General features: G+C 40.3%; 1 protein-coding gene across 1 annotated transcript in view; it reads right to left on the reverse strand.

Annotated features, from left to right (window-relative positions):
• TRDN (triadin) overlaps positions 1-19,611 on the reverse strand; it is a 261,031-nt gene that overhangs the window by 175,851 nt on the left and 65,569 nt on the right. The window contains exons 9-11 of the mRNA XM_065401998.1: positions 17,903-17,962; positions 14,879-15,073; positions 9,742-9,801 (exon numbers count right to left, since the gene is read on the reverse strand). Of these exons, the coding sequence (XP_065258070.1) occupies positions 9,742-9,801; positions 14,879-15,073; positions 17,903-17,962 (315 nt within the window). The remainder of the gene's footprint in view (positions 1-9,741; positions 9,802-14,878; positions 15,074-17,902; positions 17,963-19,611) is intronic.

The following is a 19,611-nucleotide window of genomic DNA, read 5'->3' on the forward strand; positions in this document are numbered from 1 at the left end:
GTGATTTTTCAAAGGCTTATAGCTTGGCCAGATTTGTGTGGGTTTTAACATGAATGGCAAAGGACACATCCCCGACACAAAGGCCTGCCAAATTGCAAGTCCTACCACCATGCTTGGGAGCACTACAACATTTCAAAGAAAAGGCCTCAAGAATTTTTGTAACACAGGAAAAAGTAAAAAAAAATTTTCATTAGCCTTATTCTCAGAACTAGCTGGACCATTTTGACTGAAACTTTAAAAAAAAAAAATCAGCCTGAAGCAAATACTTGGCATGGAAAATTTCAGCCCAACTTGCTAAAGTTTGGTACAGTTATAAGTAACTAAAAATAGGACCTTATACTGGAACATATCTGGCAACTTTAATAATAGATGGTGATACCAGCCCAGCCAATAATGCCCAATTTAAATTCTATTGGTGACCGTGCTCCATTCCTACAAATATCAAAACTTTTGTGTTCCAAATAAGGATACTGGCAGCAAAATGCATCACAACACAACTATTGATGTTGGGTTTTTTTGGCAATCTACTAATCCTGAAATATTACCAGATTTGGGATAGAAAAAGAGGTAATATTTCTTTTGAAGGGTCGTATGTTTCCTATGACCGTTCTTATGTTCCTAAATTATCTACTTTAAAGACCACTCAGGTTTGTGAAAGAAATGTATGATCTTAAGTGAAATTTCTATTTTATGGTTTTACGGCCTCAATTTTGTTTCTTTGAAAACTCTGCCTGAGTGAATATGGAGAAAAATAACTTTTTAAAAAATCTGATGAAGCTACAGCTATTTTCGGTAGTCAATTAATCTGTCAAGATAATACTGAGTCAGGTATTGAAGCCAAGCAATTTAGCTCATTGGTGCCCCCATTTGATTGATTTTTTAATCCATTTGAAATACTATTATTATTGGTATTAATATTTCTTGCCAGAAAGCAGTACTTAGAATGAATAACTATTTAAATTTAACAGTGACTTCACATGGCTATTGTTAAGGATTATTTAATCTCTTTAATGTAAACATAGAAATTGTTTATTTCTGGGGTTTTATGGTTTCTTTGGTTTTGGTTTATATATATATTTTATTATATATTTATATATATATATATGCTTGTTCTCCTTTTACCCTCCTCCTCCTCCTCCCCTTCTTTCTAAAGAAGCTGGGACTGGATGACACGATGGATCATCACTTGACAATTGCCCTGTTCTGTTCATTCCCTCTGAAGCATCAGGCACTGACCACTGTCAGAAGACAGGATACTGGGCTAGATGCACCATTGGTCTGATCCAGTATGACCGTTCTTATGTTCCTAAATTATCTACTTTAAAGACCAAGATTTTTGAGGGCTTTCATATTTTGTTCACAATGTTTTGTTATCTATGCCATTGTTAATTAATCTTACCTGAAATGTGACCCTGGATTTCAATATTCCTTATTGGGTGATTTATCATATCATATATATACATATATGATTTATTTAATAAGTTATGCTTATTTTGGTATGTATCCCACACTTACGTAAATTGTTGTAGGTCCATTGACTTCAATAGAGCTGCAACAATTTATACCAACAAGGACTTTCTCTCTCTGACTGCTAACTCATAAACAGAAAGCTCTGAACTTCTCAGAGTGAAGTATTAAAGCAAGAGATCAGTTCTCATCTATGGAAGCAGGATGTGAAAGATTCCCTGGGTAGTTGCTTCTGAAACAGTGAAAGTAATTTGGAGAATTTTGGCATCGTTACACAGCAGTGCCATGGGAGTGTTGATAGTTATGGCCTAGCGTGCTAGCATCTGGCTTGGATTCAAGATGGAATGACATAAGCAGGGAATAATGGGTGTCTGTTTTGTCTCTGTGGGATGGTGTGGGGATCATGCACTGATAATGTTCCATTAAGAGATCTATGTCATAGGAGAGCCCTCCCAAGCAGACACAGCCTTTGCAGGGCGTCAGAGAGAAGAACCCAGTTTAAATAGCTTCTCTAGGTTTTTGCATAATTAAAACAGAAATTTAAAGAGAGAATATTTGGTTCTGACAGCTGAAATTATTGCAAGAATGGCTCATTAATAAATAACACCTAATTAGCCAGAAATTATTCAATGATTAAGCCTTAATTTTCCGTGCTTCTCATGTAGGTATTTAAATTACTCTTTATTATTTCTTCCCTTTCAGACTATTTTAGAATGTGTTCAGAATTATCCCAGCAGGTTCCTAGAGGAGTAAAAGACAGCTTTGTGTCATCAAATCATCCCCAATTATGCCATCAGCAAGAGCAAATACATCAACAAGTGCTCCATCAATCCAGCGTTCTTTGGAAATTGATTTACAGCTACCTACTTATTCAAAGAGATGAGTCTAGTGAGGCCTTTGCAAATTAGGGGCACACTATTGTTCCCTGCAAGACAAGATTTGGAAGTTCTTAATGATCATTCACATTTTCAAAATAAAAATGTGGGGAGGAAGTTTGCTGTACATTGTATAGGTCTTAGCCTCCCTCATTAACTCCTGCTCCCGGTCAGCCATCTGCCAGGCCCCACATCTGCTTTAGTCACTGTCTAATATGATGCATGGGGGAAGTGGATAGGAAACAATATAGTGTACATTTGAATAGAAGAAAAATATTGTCTCTGGCGTTCTCAATGAAACATGAAAGCCACGTAAAACTGGAGGTAGTTTCATCATGCTCAATTTCACTGACCAAGAATCACAATAATATGGAAGTTGTAGGATTTTGGTTTATTGCATGGCATCAAGTATCCCCCAGAGTAACTGCTCTGGTATCAAAGATGTTATCCCAGTAAAAACCCAATTTAATTAGGTGGTGAATCAGGCCCACTGCTTCTGGGCAATCACAACACACAGTAATCTTTAATTAAGTACAATCAGCACATATCAAAAAAGTTCAAAGGCTGTTAGAAGAGTCTGTTATCTGGACATCAGGCAGCAAGAGCAGAACTGGAACTCTGTAGGCCCTACAGATGGAAGTTAGGAAGCTGCCCTTATACCAGGAGCGGGCAAACTTTTTGGCCTGAGGGCCGCATTGGGTTTCGTAAATTGTATGTAGGGCCAGTTGGGGAGGTGTCGTGGCCTGGCCTCCACCTCCTATCTGCCCCCCCTCAGGACTCCTGCCCCATCCAACCCCCCCTTTTCCCTGACAGCCCCCCCCCGGGACCCCTGACCAGCCCCAGACCCCTGCCGCCCCATCCAACCCCTCCTTTCATTCCTGATGGCCCCCCCGGGACCTCTGCCCCATCCAACCACCCTTTCTTCCTGTCCCTGACTGCCCCAGGAACCCCTGCCCCTGACTGCCCCCCGCTGCCCCATCCAACCCCCCCTCCTTCCTGACTGCCCCCCCCAGGACCCCTGCCCCCATTCAACCCCCTGTTCCCCCCACGACCACCCTGACTCCTATCCACACCCCCACCCCCTGACCACCCCCCGAATTCCCCTGCCCTCTATCCAACCCCTCTGCTCCGTGCCCCCTTATCGCACTGCCTGGAGCACCGGTGGCTGGCGGCGCTACAGCCACGCCACCCGGCTGGAGCCGGGCCACGCTGCCGCCGCTGCCATCACGCAGCACAGAGACCGGGTCAGGCCGGGCTCTGCAGCTGCGCTGCCTCAGGAGCTCACAGCCCCGCCGCCCAGAGCATTGTGCCGGCGGAGAAGCGAGCGAGCTGAGGCTGCGGCGGAGGAGGGACAGCAGGGGAGGGGCCAGGGGCTAGCCTGATGTGGCCCACGGGCCATAGTTTGCCCGCCTCTGCCTTATACCCACAATTCTTAAACTTATACACAGTTCCTTAAATATCTAAGTATCTAACATGCCAATACAACATGCACCTGAACTTGACATTACTGACCCATTTTCTAGCAGGTTCCACCATTTTGGAACCTGCTAGTAGATAAAATATTATGGGACATACATAATATGCCACAGCCAGCCAGTCATTTTGGCACCACAGATTATAGTTATACAATGACAGTAACCTCCGCTGTCCCACTGCACTTGAAAACATAGCCAAGCTGGGAGTTATGTGAGATATGGTGATGGTGGAAAAGGAAACAATTCTTATCACATAGTGGTCAGTCAAGGCACTTGACCTGGCACTCCTTCCTGGGAGGGAACTGCTGGCACAGTGCTCTCTATGGAGCCCGCTGGTCTAGAATTTTTTTTCCGTCCTTTTTCTGACCAATCCTGGATCTCTTAATATTCCAGACATCTTTCCACATAAGCATTTGGGGAGTGGCTGGATTGAGGGATGGAGAGAGTCTATGGAGGGATTTTTACAATGTCTTACCTCTAATTCTGAAGTGTGCTCTGACCCCTTTATGCCACTCTTGCACTGTAACGATGCTGGAAATTGCCTGGCAATTCTCCCAGTGCAAGGCAATTTTCTGGCAGCATAAGGCTAGAAAGATGGATCTACACAAGGCTAGCTTTTAGCCCCTGGTGCAGGGACATGCAAAAGACAGGAGGGGGCGTGTTGGTGGACGAAAAGGGTGTGGCCCGAATCTACTGCCCTTCAGTGATCCTTGGAGATCATTGCAACTCCTGGGATTGTGCCAGTTTACACCAAGAGCCAAACAGGACCTTGCAGCCTGAAGCTGCAAAAGGTGGCAAAAAGGCACATTTGCTCTCTCCCCCTGCCTCCCCTTCCAGGCTCTGCCTACTGAGAGGTGCAGCTCAGAATCAGAACCACTGTATTTATTAGTAGGTAATTATCTAAATGTGAAGACCAGTCCCTTACATAGGCCCATGCTACTGTGATATGGAAGTTCTGTAAAGCATGGCGAGGGCACATAATGGAAATATACACAAGTAACTGGAATAATTTTAGGACTGGGAGAAGTGGGGAAGCCTGGTTGAGACTGAACAGCCAATTGAGAAATACCACTTTCACCTCAGCAGTGCACAACTTAGACAGCTCTATTTCAAACAGGAATTAATTCAGGGAAATTCTATGACCTCTGCTAAACAGGAGGTCAGAATAGATAACCACAGTGATCCCTGGTGGCCCTAGAATCTATGACATACATTGCCATGGGCATGCAGAGCCAGAGGGGTGTACAATAAGCCCCTCCCCTTGGGTGACTGCACAAAGGCATTTCATTATAGCAAACCTTGTTCTCCTTGCACTCTGCAGAGCACATGACATGTCCATTGGTGCATCCCCATGGGGAACAAGCTGTCAAAAAAGAGGTGAGGATGAAGTGAGGACATGGCACCAGACAGAGCAGAGCAGAAGGGGAGCAATCCGCTCCTTTTTAAATAGAGTAATCTATTAGACTACATGTGTGCGCAAGTGCCCATCCACATGAGTGAGGATTTCACCCTCCGTAAGGACATAAAAGTAAAAGGGAATCAAATCCAAGTGAAGCTACTAACCCTGAACCGATGTGATATAAAACTCTGAGTAAGTAATAGCAAAGGTGTTATTCAGAACAAAACTTCATTAATATAAAAGTAATTTCAAGTGCATCAGATGTCCTGTAGGTAACCCACACTTTGACAGTCAGTGGGACCCCGATCCCATGAGGACTACATTGTGCCTGATAGGCACTGGCCTGAATGGAATCTGGTACAGAGAGAAACAATAAGAACTGATGTTGCTCAGCATCTCTGAAAATACAACCACATATTTAGCTACCTAGCTTCAGACGCACCTGAGTTTGAAACTTTTGGCCTTAATTGTCACGTGCTACTCACGTTTAGACATCTACTATAAGTAAATAGTTATCCACTCTACACTAGCAATTTATTGAAGACCAACTGATGGACCTGTATTTATGCTAAATAACACCTTATTCTACAATAGTCCAACCAGGATCAATGGGATATTCTTGGAGGAAAAGGCTACTCAGTATGAATAAATTCAGTTAAATCCAGTCCAGTAGTAAACAGTGACCCACTATACACATATGACATTGACAATGACAAGGACTCACACGTTTCATGGAGTAAGCTCATCAACTAAGGTCAGGAAGGAATTTCCCCCTGTGATACAGTAGCGCACAATGGGATAGATGTGTAGATCTCAAATTTTCTCAGAAATATTTAGTCTAGACCATTTTTGGATACAAGGTACTGCATAAGATGGACCATTGGTCTCATCCAATGTAGCTACTATATAGATCTGATCCAGCTCCAATTTAAATTAATGGCTAAACTCCCATAGATTTCAGCTGTGCTGGACTGAGTGCTATGTTCCTATCTATGGCATTTTTTTTTAATTCAGCACAAACTAAAAACTGGTTAGAGCAGCTATACATGAAAGCCTCAGTTACTAACTGACAGCAGTGCAATTCTTGAAGTAGAATCAGAATTAGGACCTAACTCAGTGACTGACTAGGGCAACAACTGACCACTTTCGGGGTATAACCATACTACAATAGAAACACAGGGAAGCCAGCTAAGGCACAGGGGGAGCAGCCAGGGGGGGTGGGGGTGTGGAATGTATCTTGGCAAAATATTTTAGTTTCACCAAAAACAGAAGTGTCAGTTTCACACACTTTCTAAGCCTCCAATTGCAAAGTCTACAGGAAATTGACAAAAGGGACCATACACCTCTACCCCGATATAACGCTGTCCTCGGGAGCCAAAAAATCTTGCCATGTTATAGATGAAACCACGTTATATCGAACTTGCTTTGATCTGCCAGAGTGTGCAGCCCTGCCCCCCCCCCCCGGAGCGCTGCTTTACCGCGTTATATCCGAATTCGTGTTATATCGGGTCACGTTATATAGGGGTAGAGGTGTATTTCTTTCTCATTACAAAAATGCCACCTTACAAACTTCAGGGAGATTGCACAGATGTAAAAAAGGGCATAATTTTGTCCAATATATCTTCAGATACCCAGTCAGGAGGTTAAATTCAAGACTTAGTATTATTTAATTTTTATTTATTTGTCACACTGTCAAACTATGTTGAAGGGTACATTTTTTGCTGTTCACTCTAGTATAAAACTTTAAGAAAACAGAAATCATTTTATATTGCCAGTACCTAACATATTTGCCACCTAACCAGGTATATTAAATAAACTATATATTTTTCCTGTACATAAAAATGTTCCATTATAATAAAAATAGACCATTTTGGGAACACCATTGGTATGAATGAAGTCCTCTAAAGCAGCAACAAATATTATTAAACAATAATAATGTTTACTATTATTATGAATCCATGTAGTCCCCATAATATCTAAGGATAGTACTCTGCTCACACTAAACCTAAGTAGATGGAAGTTCACATTCAGCAGCCATGGAACTTCCATCATATAAATACTCAACACATTATTTTTCTCTTCTATAAACATAAATATTGGATTTGACAGAAATTAGTTTGGGGCTGAGAGGGCTGCTATGCTGGGTGGAGTTGCAGTTGAACTCCTTAGTCTAACTGTGCTGAGATCTCCTGGTTAGGATAACACATCTGCTATTCAGTGTTCTAAAACATGAGCTCATGTGGAGATTAATTAAAATAGGTTTTAAGGTTAATTAGATAAGAAGGACATTAAAGTTACTGATAATGTGATGCTGTTATCATTCTATATTTGTATACAAGAAAAGGAGTGTAAAAGACGGGTACAGCTAAGGATCATTGTGAACTGAACATGTTGGCTTAGGAAGAGACTATTTGAGCTGCAGCTGGGAATGCCACTCTGAATGCTTTTTATGAAGAGTACAGAACTGAGCATATCTGACCTTTACCTGGCATCACCTCATTAGAAAGAAGTGAAGTATGTGCTGGATGTTTCAGTGTTTTTCTTCACTGGGAATGGAATATGGCTTATTTTATGGGAAATGCTTTATTTTACTATTCACAGATATAATTCAAGTTACTTAATAACTACAATTCACTGGGTTGTACTTGAGGTGGTAAATAGATTTAGCAGGACTAAAAGTAATTGCCACACAACCAGTTGTGAGGGATAGAGTACAGAACGAATCCCCTTTTAGACACCCTTTAATAAGGCAATAGTCAACCTTAAAGAGATGTAGAATAACTTCATGAATAAGAGTCACAGAGAAGCTCTAAGTGTATAGCTACCTGACTCCCCGCCCCATGTGTTTACACTGTGATGCTGCATCAACATGACTGTATCATGATATTTTGAGACAATGCCATGAGGCAAACATGGCATAGTAACATCATGCCACATTCTGGGGATTTTCAAAAATTCTTTTTGATGCAGCCTCCCTCTCCTCTGCCCCCATCCCTAACCCTTCCAACTTCCTGGCTGTTGGGAAGGTCAAAACAAATTTACCTCAACAACCCTGGTTCCTTTAAAGGGCAACCCTGCTCTACCTCAGGGGTGTGTCAAACAACCTGGGGAGAGCTTCTGTGAAGGATGCTTGGCTTGAAGAGGAGCAGGCAAAGCAAAAGGCGCTGCAATCATCCTTGCAAATGCCAGGAGAGCCACTAGTGAGATTTTGAAGAACCCCATGAAGCTATCTTAACCCTCATCATGGTCTCTGAAAGGATGATCAAGTTTTGCTAACCTTTTTGTCAATCTGATCGCAGTTCCAGACCAATGCCCTCACTTGGATTTGCTTTCCCTGACAGGACCTGGGTCAATGTAATATTTTCCTGTCTTCTAATGGGAACAGGCTCTCTTTCCAGCTAGCCTTCTCCCCTATCTTCATTTTTTTTTTGGAGAGGGGGAGGGAGCCACAGGGAAAGGAGGAATGGGAAATAACAAAACAGACCCTCTCCCCATTTCTCCAAAATCCTATGATCTTTGCAGGGAAGTGAACAACCTGCCCCTTCTCTTTCCCTAGTATGAGGCAGGGCAACCTGCACATATTCCTCCAATTCTGCTGCTGCCCCATCACTGCCAGTTGCCTCCTTCTGGGGCAGCTCAGGAGAGCACCTGTGTCAGGAAGATTCCTCAGAGCAAATAACAAAACAACAGGGACAATGCATAAAACACTAACTGATAAATCTAGGTCCAAAATGGATGTGTAACCTCTTGAGCAAATAAGTTGTTACACAAGGCTTGACTGAATTCATATCCCTGGATATTCAAACTTTGACTGTTCCCATAAAAACTTCAGCAAATTTTGTTTCTTTTAAAGTGTATGTGTTCTCTCTCGGAGATTATGTCCGCTCTGAAATAGTGTCACTTCTATTGTACACTTGGCACCATGATTCTAGAAAAAAAATATCAGTTAAATAAGATTAGGACAGTTGAACTGACTTAATATCATGGGACCAACTCAGTTCTCAGTCATCAACAATGGTTCTCACTTCATTTTGCTACGTGTTTGAAGAAATGTGTGTGTGTGTCAGAGGGGAGATAAAGCAAAAAGCAAAAAAAAAATGATAGATCAGATGAGAGATTTCATACATTAAAAGCAATGAAGGTTTTCAATGCAGTTTCAGTTCTTGTTAAAATTAAGTATCCTGGAGTTATTGTTTGTGGAAAAACATATTAAGATATTACTCCATTCTCCTGCACCTTTCTTGGCACAAAGGGATTATGATATATTTTAGCATTTTCTATACTTTCCCATTGACTTCACTTTTAAATTACCCTTAATTTTAATTCATGCAATTGCAGAAAGAAAAGTTAAAAGCTCTAATAGTACAGCCATTAGTTCTCATGCTTTATTTAAAAATTCTATTTGCACACTTTTGCCATTTTGCTGCCTTTTAAAAATACAAAACAAACTTTAGTGCATAAAAAAGCAGAACTTCTCAGAAAAACAAAGACTAGTAGAACAGACTTCAACGATGTATGAAAGTACCTGTATAAAAATCCCCTTGCGCAAACATGTCAATCACATAGCGACAGAACGCATATTGATCTAACAGAGCAGAAAGGAAAAAGAGCAATGAGGGAACCAGGTTTAAAGGCCTTTTTTTCCATGCAGCAGTGAAGATAAAGCTTAGCAGTGACAAAACACATTTTTGGCTATTTTTGTGATGTTTTCTCTTGGTATATTTTTCCAGCCTTAAAGTAATTCTCTCTCTCTCTCTCTCTCTCTCTCTCTCTCTCTCTCACACACACACACACACACACACACACACAAACTGTTCAGTTAAAGTTCAGGGTCTTATTTCAGGCCACCATGTCATAGACTTCAGAGTTAGAGCTGGAACTCAGTCTTTAACTCCTCATTCTGTGTTCAGGTATTGAAGTACAGTTAGGGGTGATATTCACCTGCATAAAGTTTGCGTATGAAGGTTCTAAGTGGGGGAGGTTAGGGAAGTGGAATTCACCACTAACCCAGCACCAGCTGAACATCTCCCCATGCTGCTATTCCTGCCTTTGAACTGGAACAGCAGTCATAACCCTTCAGTGCTGGTTGCATGCGGTACTGAGGCCAAATGGATTTGTATGAACCTGGAATTGTGGGTCCTTTGCTGGCCTACCACTAAGTCATTCCCAGCCCACCCACAACGTGACCTACACTGAGTACATGCAGGGAGCAGTTCTGCAGAGTGCAAGACATGAACTGGCACTCCTGCTTAGCCTTCTGACCCCCCAACATAACCCCTATGCAGGACATAAGCAATAAAGAGTGACATGCATATGCCCGCTTCACTAGGGGTGAACTTCACCCAAAATTCATAAAATCACCCACTGTTCGGCAACATACAGCCAGGTGAACGAGGATCAAGTTTCAACTTTAGGGCCCAATCCTGCAAACACTACCAAGTGTTATGCTTGTGAACCAGAGTTGTGCTTATGAACCAGAGTTGTTCCATTAAAGTCAACGAGACTACTCACAGTAAAAAGGTAATGGCAGGACCACACTCTTAGTTCTGAATTTCCTCACTTCAGTGGATTTAAGACAGAACCTTTATATCAGGTCAATTTCAATTTCTGAACATGGCTTAGTGAGTCATTTAAATTTTTTAGTCACTGGTTACTTTTAAACAGAAGAATCCAAAGTTCTCTCTCACAGAGAGAAAATGTGTATGAAAGTTCAATCCACCTATAAACTGAGGAGCTGATTTTGCCGATAGACCCAATGGCTTCCTTAGACCCCCATAATATTCCATGCTAAATTTTCTCAGTCAATAACATTTTATAACAGAGTATTTTGATAATATGATTTTAGGAGCTTTTCAAAGTCCAATGAGAGAGAGAGTTTACTAAACAGGAATATAAACAGGGCCCTGCAATTCAGCAACTGTGGAAGTTGCCACAGAATCATGTTCCAGATGCTAAGATTTAATTTTTTTTAAATGACAGCTAAGAAGTTCAGGATACCTGGCATTAGGCTTCTCAGGGTATATCTCAGGGTGGTGAAGCACTGGAATGGGTTACCTAGAGAGGTGGTGGAATCTCCATCCTGAGAGGTTTTTAAGGCCCGGCTTGACAAAGCCCTGTCTGGGATGATTTAATTGGTGTTGGTCCTGCTTTGACCAGGGGGTTGGACTAGATGACCTCCTGAGGTCTCTTCCAACCCTAATATTCTATGATTCTATGATCCACAAATTAAGGAGTGATTGCAGTGCAGATTGGCATACCCACGTTAGCCTTAAGCTAGCTGGTGTGGGTAATAGCGGTAGTAAGGCCGTGGTGGCATATGCTTTAGTGAGGGTTAGCTATCCTAGTATGAGTCCACCAGGGGCTCTGGGTACATATGTGTTTGCTGGCCTGTGCCAGGTTCCATGCCACTGTTTCTTCACTCATACTGTCTAGTGCTTGCTAGATTAAATGTATCATACCTTCATTTGTGGTGTAGATGTACGTTAAGTCTAAAAAGTGACCAAGAAATGCTGGGCACCAATTCATTTCAACTTTAGGCACCCATTGTGAAAAACCTTGGTCAAAGTTTCGAACATTTTCAGTTGTGAAGAAAATCGTTCAGTTGTGGACTGAGTGCAAACCAATTGTAGGGATGTTTGCGTAAGTATGCAGTTAGCTAGAAACAATATCTCTAATGGAAAGGTAAACTGCCCCATTCATCTCAAAGATATATTAATTTTGAAAGCTAATGATGACCATTTAAATGTCAACATTGTTTAACCATTGATCATTTTAGGATTAACATCCAGTTAGCGTACTTCTCCAATAATCCCAAAAACTGCCTCCAAACCTTCCTAGCCTAGGAGACAAAACAAAACAAAAAAAGCCCATTTATCCCCTACTCACCTACCAAAGCAAGCAGCTTTGACAACTTCTGTGATGTAATTATGTGTTTTCCAAAAAAAAATAAAGATTATGCAGGCTATTGAAAATTAAAAATGTAGAACCAACATAAATTCAATTAGAAAATTACATAACAGAAATTATACAGTGCTGATTGTATTGTTCATGTTCATACTTAATTCCCCAAAATCTCAATATTTAATTTATCTGAAGCTGCTGAAGGATTTCCCTACACTGCCCTGGAGTACTGCAGAATCCCAGTCCCTTCCTGTAGAATTCAGGTCAAGCTTCCCATGGAGTACAAAGATCCTTGACTATAAAGAGTTCTTGTGAAGCCTTTAAAGTCTATTGTATCACTCTGTAAAGGACCGCAAAAAATAAACATTTATCTGATAAATCCAAAAGTGGCTAGAAAAACTATTTTCTTAAAAAAATTCTAAATATGAATTTATAAAGCTATAGTTTTGATTGAAAACACTAATAATCCATTCAGATTGGGTACAGTCTATCAGTCACCAAACAGTTAGGGACTTTAAGATATTTGGCACTAAAATAAAAATATTCTCTGAAACAAGAAAAGGACACGTATAAGAAAAATGAATCCTCTCAAAGGGCCCATCCAAAGCCCACTGAAGGCAATGGACGGGCTCCCATTGACTTCAATGGGTTTGAGATCAGGGCCTAAAGGCATTAGTCCATTATTGACTAGAAGCCTGAAACATTTCATGTATATGAAAGACCATTTTTTAATCTTAGGAATGCAAAAACAGATCTGAACTAGTTTCTTTCCCATTTATGTTACTGTAATTTTAAAACAGTCAAAAAAATTTAATTATTCCTGTGTAGAGATATTTGATGCTAAATTTCAGCCCTTGGAATTTTTTCTGAGTTACCTAAGCCCTGAAAATAATGCTTTGTAATGGAAATGCAGTCCTGATATTGAATTGCCATAGCACAAATAACACTACTGTTGTATACGAAACAGTAAGATGATCATGTTCCCATTTATGTCAATGGGAAATTTTTGTCAATGATATCAATGCAAGAAACATGCCCTCAGGATTTCAAATAAAGATGCAATTTTCCAGTTGATTCTTGATAGTTCAGAGCTAAAGATTCATTTTAAGTGAAGGTTTCCTTTTGAAAGAAGAATTTACTTCAGGGTTTCCACCTTGTAACAACATCGCACTGGAGGTGAATTGATTTGGAAACATCTGATATTCACCAGTGTTCTTAGAGATGCTTCAGTCACTTTGAATCTGAACCATTTTCTCAGAGCCTGATCCTGAAACAGTGTTAAGTGCATCCTGCAACGTGCCGAGCTCCTAACACAGTGAATAGGAGCTGAGGTGACTGACGCCTTGCAGGAAGGGCACAGCACCTTCGTGGATCAGCCCACTGGTCAAAACAAGCAGAGTGCAGGAAGCTGCTTTAATCTCCTAATGTTCCATTATGCCTAAAAGGCTCCAGTGTTTCATGTGAAAACTAAATTTATCTGGAATGTAAATAAATGTAAAGAACACTAACTCAACAGATAATAAGTGTCAGGAAAGGAGCCATATTTTTCCTAGGCCTCCAAATCTTCTAATAATTATTTTCAGATGTCTAAAAATTTATATTTTAGGTAAAATGGCACAACCCTTCAGAGAGTGCATGATCATGGCCCAGAAATTATAGGTGGATCTGCTTGGGCAGATTCCTGCACCCAAGCAGTGTCCCACTGACTTCAAAGGGGCTCTGCACAGGCACAAGGGTATGTCCACAGGTATCAGTTGTAGGCTCAAGCAATTTTGCCTCATGATGTACCTCTGCCTCTGGTTATATCATAATAAACCCCAGCCTGTAGCGTGGCTGGATTATAGCAGGCCAGATTCTGCCAACCTTATTCAAGATGAGTTGTACCTTATTCCATAAGTAGTCCCAGTGTAATCAACGTACAGATCAATGTGAACAGAGAGTGGCAGAATCCCACCTCACTGTTGCAGAGATGCGCCTGTACTGAATACCCACACGTTATGCATGTCCTCATTTTTGGATGTAATTCATTTGCTTCCTCTTATGAGAATGACATTTCTTTCACTTTCAATTGAAATCTGGAACCTAGTCATGTGTCAGGACTGCATCAAGTCATGTGAGGCATTGCCATGTCATTGTGTTATACAAAGCATGGCAGGGTCTCACGTAGCCTGATGTAATACAAATCATACATTCCATTCTATCAACCATCATTTTTGTAATTGTTAAGCAGAAAATATGCACAGTTAAAGAAGGAAAGTATACTTCCTGATAGGTCACTGGGTAACTCATATTTAACCAAATTAATGTCACTATTAATTCAACACGTCACATTCTCTTTTTTTTTTAATTCATTAAAACTTAGAACTATCTGATGATATCAGTTAAAGGGCAATTTAAAATACTTTTTTTAAAAATCCATCTGAAGTTAAAGATCTGAAAACCTTATTATTCAAATCTTCTGCTCCAAAATATTCAGTAATTGTGAACACTGGTCCTTGTTTTCTCAATGAAACATTCACATGCAAAATGAATCTTTTGCTGTGTCAGTACCAGTTGTCATGTTGGTGGCTTAGCTTAAGCATCTTTGTTTGTTTCATTTCCATTTAATGATCTGAGACCCAATGGGGATTGGAAGATACTACTATTTTTTTTTCCATGTGTGGCATTTGAGTTTGGTCTCTGCCAGCTTTAACTTCACTGTCTCTGTTTCTTTCCCACTAGTCTTTTAGGATCTTCAGCTGTTTCCTCCTGGTTTTGTTTACCTTTCTTTTCTGATTTTGTTTCAGCCTTCACTGCTTTCTCCTCCTTCACTTTCGGTTTGGCCTTTATTAACCCAATGTCCTCTACTTTTGCTTCTGTCTGCTTGCCTTTTTCGGCTGTCTTTGATTCAGCTTTTCCATCTTTCACTTCCTTTTTAACTTTTTCTTCAACTTTGGTGCTCTTCGCTTTCTTCTCTTCTGCACGAAATAAAGAAATGTGTCAAAATCAGTCTTTCCTGAATAAATAACATCAAGCACTTTTAAATTCAAATTATCATAATGTATTATTTCTTTAGTGCTAACAATTTACACAACAACAACAAGATGCAGGTAGTCCCTGCCCTGAACGGCTTACAATCTAATCAAGATGGACACAGAGAACAAGATAGAATGGGAAGCCCAAAGGAACAAAGGCATATAAATCACTCTAATCAAACGAGTGGATAAAATACTCAACAATTCTATTCCTTTTATAAAGTGTAGTAATGTCATACAGTGCCTTTAATTATGAGGAGGGGAAGAATGTTCTTCCTGCCATAGCATAGAGCTGGGAGTCAAGTGACTCATTCCTGGTGATGCTGTGAGCTTGTTCTGTTAAAATGGGCAACTCACAACCAGTTTCTGCCTCAGTTGCCCTACATGTAACATTGGAGATTATGACAGTGCTCTGCCTTGCTGGTATATTACATGGCTTTGTTCATTAAGGTTTTTTAAGTTCTTTGAGATCATCAGATGCAAGACGCTACACAAGTGAAATGTTTTCACTGTATCTGGTAGCACTTAGAGCTGAGCAGGAAATGACTTTCCCATCTCATGAGAATTTTTGAGATATTGAAAATTTGTTACATTCTGAATTGGGACAAAAAGACAAAAATCTCAAAAAAAATTGCAAACTGAAAAGCTGAAAAAAATTTCAGCTAGGTTAATCGACACATTTCATTTTGATAATTTTAATATTCATTTTGACTGACTTTTTTCAACTTTTTAATTTTTTTTTTAACTATCAATTAGTTTACATTTCAACATGAAAAGTCAATTTTTCAAACTTTTTCCCCAAATCAACCCTTTCCCACAGAAAGTTTCATTTTTGATGAATCAGCGTTTTCTGATTTAAAAAATTTCCATGGAAAATTTTCTGACCAAGTAATGAATTAAGCTTCACAACACCTGCCTGGTTGGGAATTAGAAAATTATTATACTTCTTTCAAATATGTGTAAAAGGGGGAACACACAATGATTAAAGACCCTATCAATCACCCATTAAAGTCAATGGAGAGATTCCCATTATTTTCAGTGGAGCCGGATCAGGATCTCCATGACTTGCCCATGGTCAGAGTAGCCAGTCAGTGACACAGTCAGAAATATAACGTAGCAGTCCCGACTGTTCGTTCACTGTACTTTCCACTGGGCACACTGGCCCTGATTCAGCCCTGCAAAACTGGAGTAATGTCATGGTGGATCAGGTCTACTGGATCCAAGCTTTGCAATCCAAGCATATATGTAGCCAGTCATTAATAGGAAAGCATCTCTAAGAACTGCAATATGGTACAATTTCTAGTTTAGTTGCATCACGCTGGGTAACACCTACAATACAAAAGCTGCAGTTTTCTACAACATCTTCTCTTAATAAAATCATTGTGATTATTAATAATATCTAGCCTGATCTGGTGAAGAACAGATTTTCAGAGTCCTTTTTTATTCTTACATGGCTCCCTCTAATTAAGAGCACCTGTAGTACACTTCTGCCAGTCCATAAGTAACCTTGCCAACCTATGATACCTTGAATCTGGAGAGTGAGCCCAAGTTTGGTAATAATGAATCATCCATGATTTTGTCTGGCAATGTTGTGATGGCTTGAATTTTGTATCATAGCCTCACTAACTAGCATCATCAACTGATATTCCCACTGCAGACTGTATCAGATTGGCCTCTAGGCAATTACACATTAAAGATTGTGGAAGCTATTGAAAACAGTTTTCAGATGTAGTCATTCAGGGGTCAATCTGATACACAGTCTGCAGTGGGAATGTCAGGCACTTTACAGGATGGGGCACCAAATAGGGAACATGTCTAATCAAGACACATGCAGTTGTAGCCGGGTCAGTCCCAGGATATTAGAGAGATGAGGTAGGTGAGATAATATCTTTTATTAGAGCAACTTCTGTTGGTGAGAGAGAAGAGCTTTCGAACTACACAGAGCTCTTCTTCAGGTCTGGAAAACTAATCAAGCCATAAGCAGACACTTCAAGCTACATCAGGAGCATTATAAGTAGTGTGCACTAAGTAACTTGGTTTTTCAGAATCCAAGCTCCAAATTCTGTTTATGTGAAGTTGATGGGAGCTGAGGGCATGTGCCTGAGGGTAGAACTTAGCCCTCTCCAAGTGTGCTACTTCTGAAACTCTCAAGTTTATTTAACCTTGAGGCAGAACTCTGGAAGTTGCTGCAAAACTCATGTCTCCCATAATGTGGTGGCACAGAAATTCCCGCTAAACCACTGGGCCTATTAAACTGATTTTAACAATATGGAAACTGAAATTACCGATGACACCAGAAAACTACTGTTTATACAACAGCCAATTCCTAACTCCAAACAAAGTCACAACACTATTAAAATTCATAGGTGCTGGAACCGGGATACTGGCAGTGCTGCCACACCCCTTGGCTTGAAGTGGTTTCCAATATATACAGGGCTTACAGTTTGGTTCAATAGCTCTCAGTACCCACACTATAAAAATTGTTCCAACACCCCTGCTAAAATTCCTGGTTGATCTTGTAAGTGACACTTAATAAGTCTGCTCTCGACTTTCTCTGTGATACAGTAGCACATGGTTTTATTTTGATTATCTTAAACAATCTATTTTTTGTGCTATCTTAAAGAAGATACAACAAGTATATTTTATTTAATCAAAATTGCCAGTATATAGCCTACTTTCAGATACATTAACTCTCTGCTTACTCAAAATAAAGGTTAAACTTTTCAGCATAAACTGTTTTAAAATCAAAATGTAATGAAAAGGAATAGTTACCTTTAGGAGGAGCTTTCTTTTCAACTTTTTCCTCTCTTTCAGGTTTGTCTTTTTGAATCACTAAAAATCAATAAAAATTATACTTTTCTTTACAAAAATTGCTGTGAAAACTGAAGAAAAAGAGTTGCCAAAACACAGCATCACAGGATCATGACACATCTCACGAACCTGTGTCTATTTCATGTATTTACAGTTTACTTCATATTTCCCTCTTTTAAAAAAAGGCTCTGGGTTGTATGAGTCAGTTACACACATATAAATTGGTGACGTTTTAGCAGCTATCAAACAGAACTCCAAGGTGGCATGCAGATTTAAATCACTTTTCCATGAGGTTTCATTCTGCAGCACAGAAGCAGATCAATATTCTACTCTGATACTTCTCTCCTTCCTCTCCCTGATTACCATTAAGCCATATTTTACAGGAACAAAACGGCCCTGAAAGTTATCTTCACTTCATTCAAGTGGCAGCTAAATAACAGCAACATTCTCTTTTAACACATTCCACTCTGGAATGGACATTCAATATTATGGTCTTTTGGGTGTATGCTTCTTAGCTGACGTGTTTAGATGGTGTTCTTGCCAATATAAGTTCTTGGGCCCCTTTATCTGGGGAAAAAAGCTACCCTGAAGTCTGCTTACTCAGCCTTCAGAGGATCTCCTATGAGTAGGGGGAAATTTAAATGGTTTAGAACCATCATAATGGCTCCTACACCACAATCTCTCCCTGCAGCTGGCATTACATGCATTGCCTGGGCATTCCCATGCCCCTGTGATCCCCAGCTGCTGGAATGACCCTTAGCACTACTGGCAACTGACATGACATAGAACAAACCTCAGATAAGATGAGAAGTGGCCTGACACACACTGATGCAGGAAATGTGTTTGAGGGAGGGGCAGCTCAAATTAATGAGATGTGCACTAAGCAGATCCACAGGAACTGTTGATGCACAGAATCCTCCCCCAGAATTTAGACCTGGTCTATACTAGAAAATTAGGTTGATTTAATTAAGTTGGTGAGGGGTGTGAAAAATCCACACCCGAGTGGCGTAGCTAAACCAACCTAAGTCCCCATGTAGACAGCGCTAGGTGGACGGAAGAATCCTTCCATGAACCTAGCTACCACCCCTCGGGGAGGTGAATTACCTATGCTGACGGAAGAATCCCTCCCATCAATGTAGATCATGTCTACATTGCTACAGCTGAAGTGGCACAGCTGTGCCGCTGCAGCGTTTTAAGTGTAGGCAAGCTCTTAGAGAGAAATGGAATGGAATGTCTCCCTAGCTACTAATACAGCCAAAGTGCCAACAGTTAACCAAGCAGAACTCTTCACAAAATATGTTGGCCAGTCACGGGCACATTTAATACATCAAAAAATAGATGGATAGACAGGCAGAGCATACATTAGGGATGTCTGAACCTCATGGAGTTTGGGGTGGAGAGAGTTGGGTTTTTTTGCATTCTCAAGACTAAATTGAATTTGTGAATTTTTATTTTCTATGAAGACCACCCCTGGTTTACTTCAGGGTGATTCAATTTTAAAAAACATACTTTTCTAGCTAAGGAAAGTTTGTGCTACACATTTAAGATAGAAGAACCGCTGCATCCCCTCCTTCAAAGAGATACTGGATAGTGGCTGCCTTTTATTATTATATTCATGTTTTCATTCCAATTTTTCCGCACTCCCACTTCCTTTTTCCACAACTTTCCTT

Source organism: Emys orbicularis, chromosome 3 (assembly GCF_028017835.1).
Source record: "Emys orbicularis isolate rEmyOrb1 chromosome 3, rEmyOrb1.hap1, whole genome shotgun sequence".
Classification (NCBI taxonomy): domain Eukaryota; kingdom Metazoa; phylum Chordata; order Testudines; family Emydidae; genus Emys; species Emys orbicularis.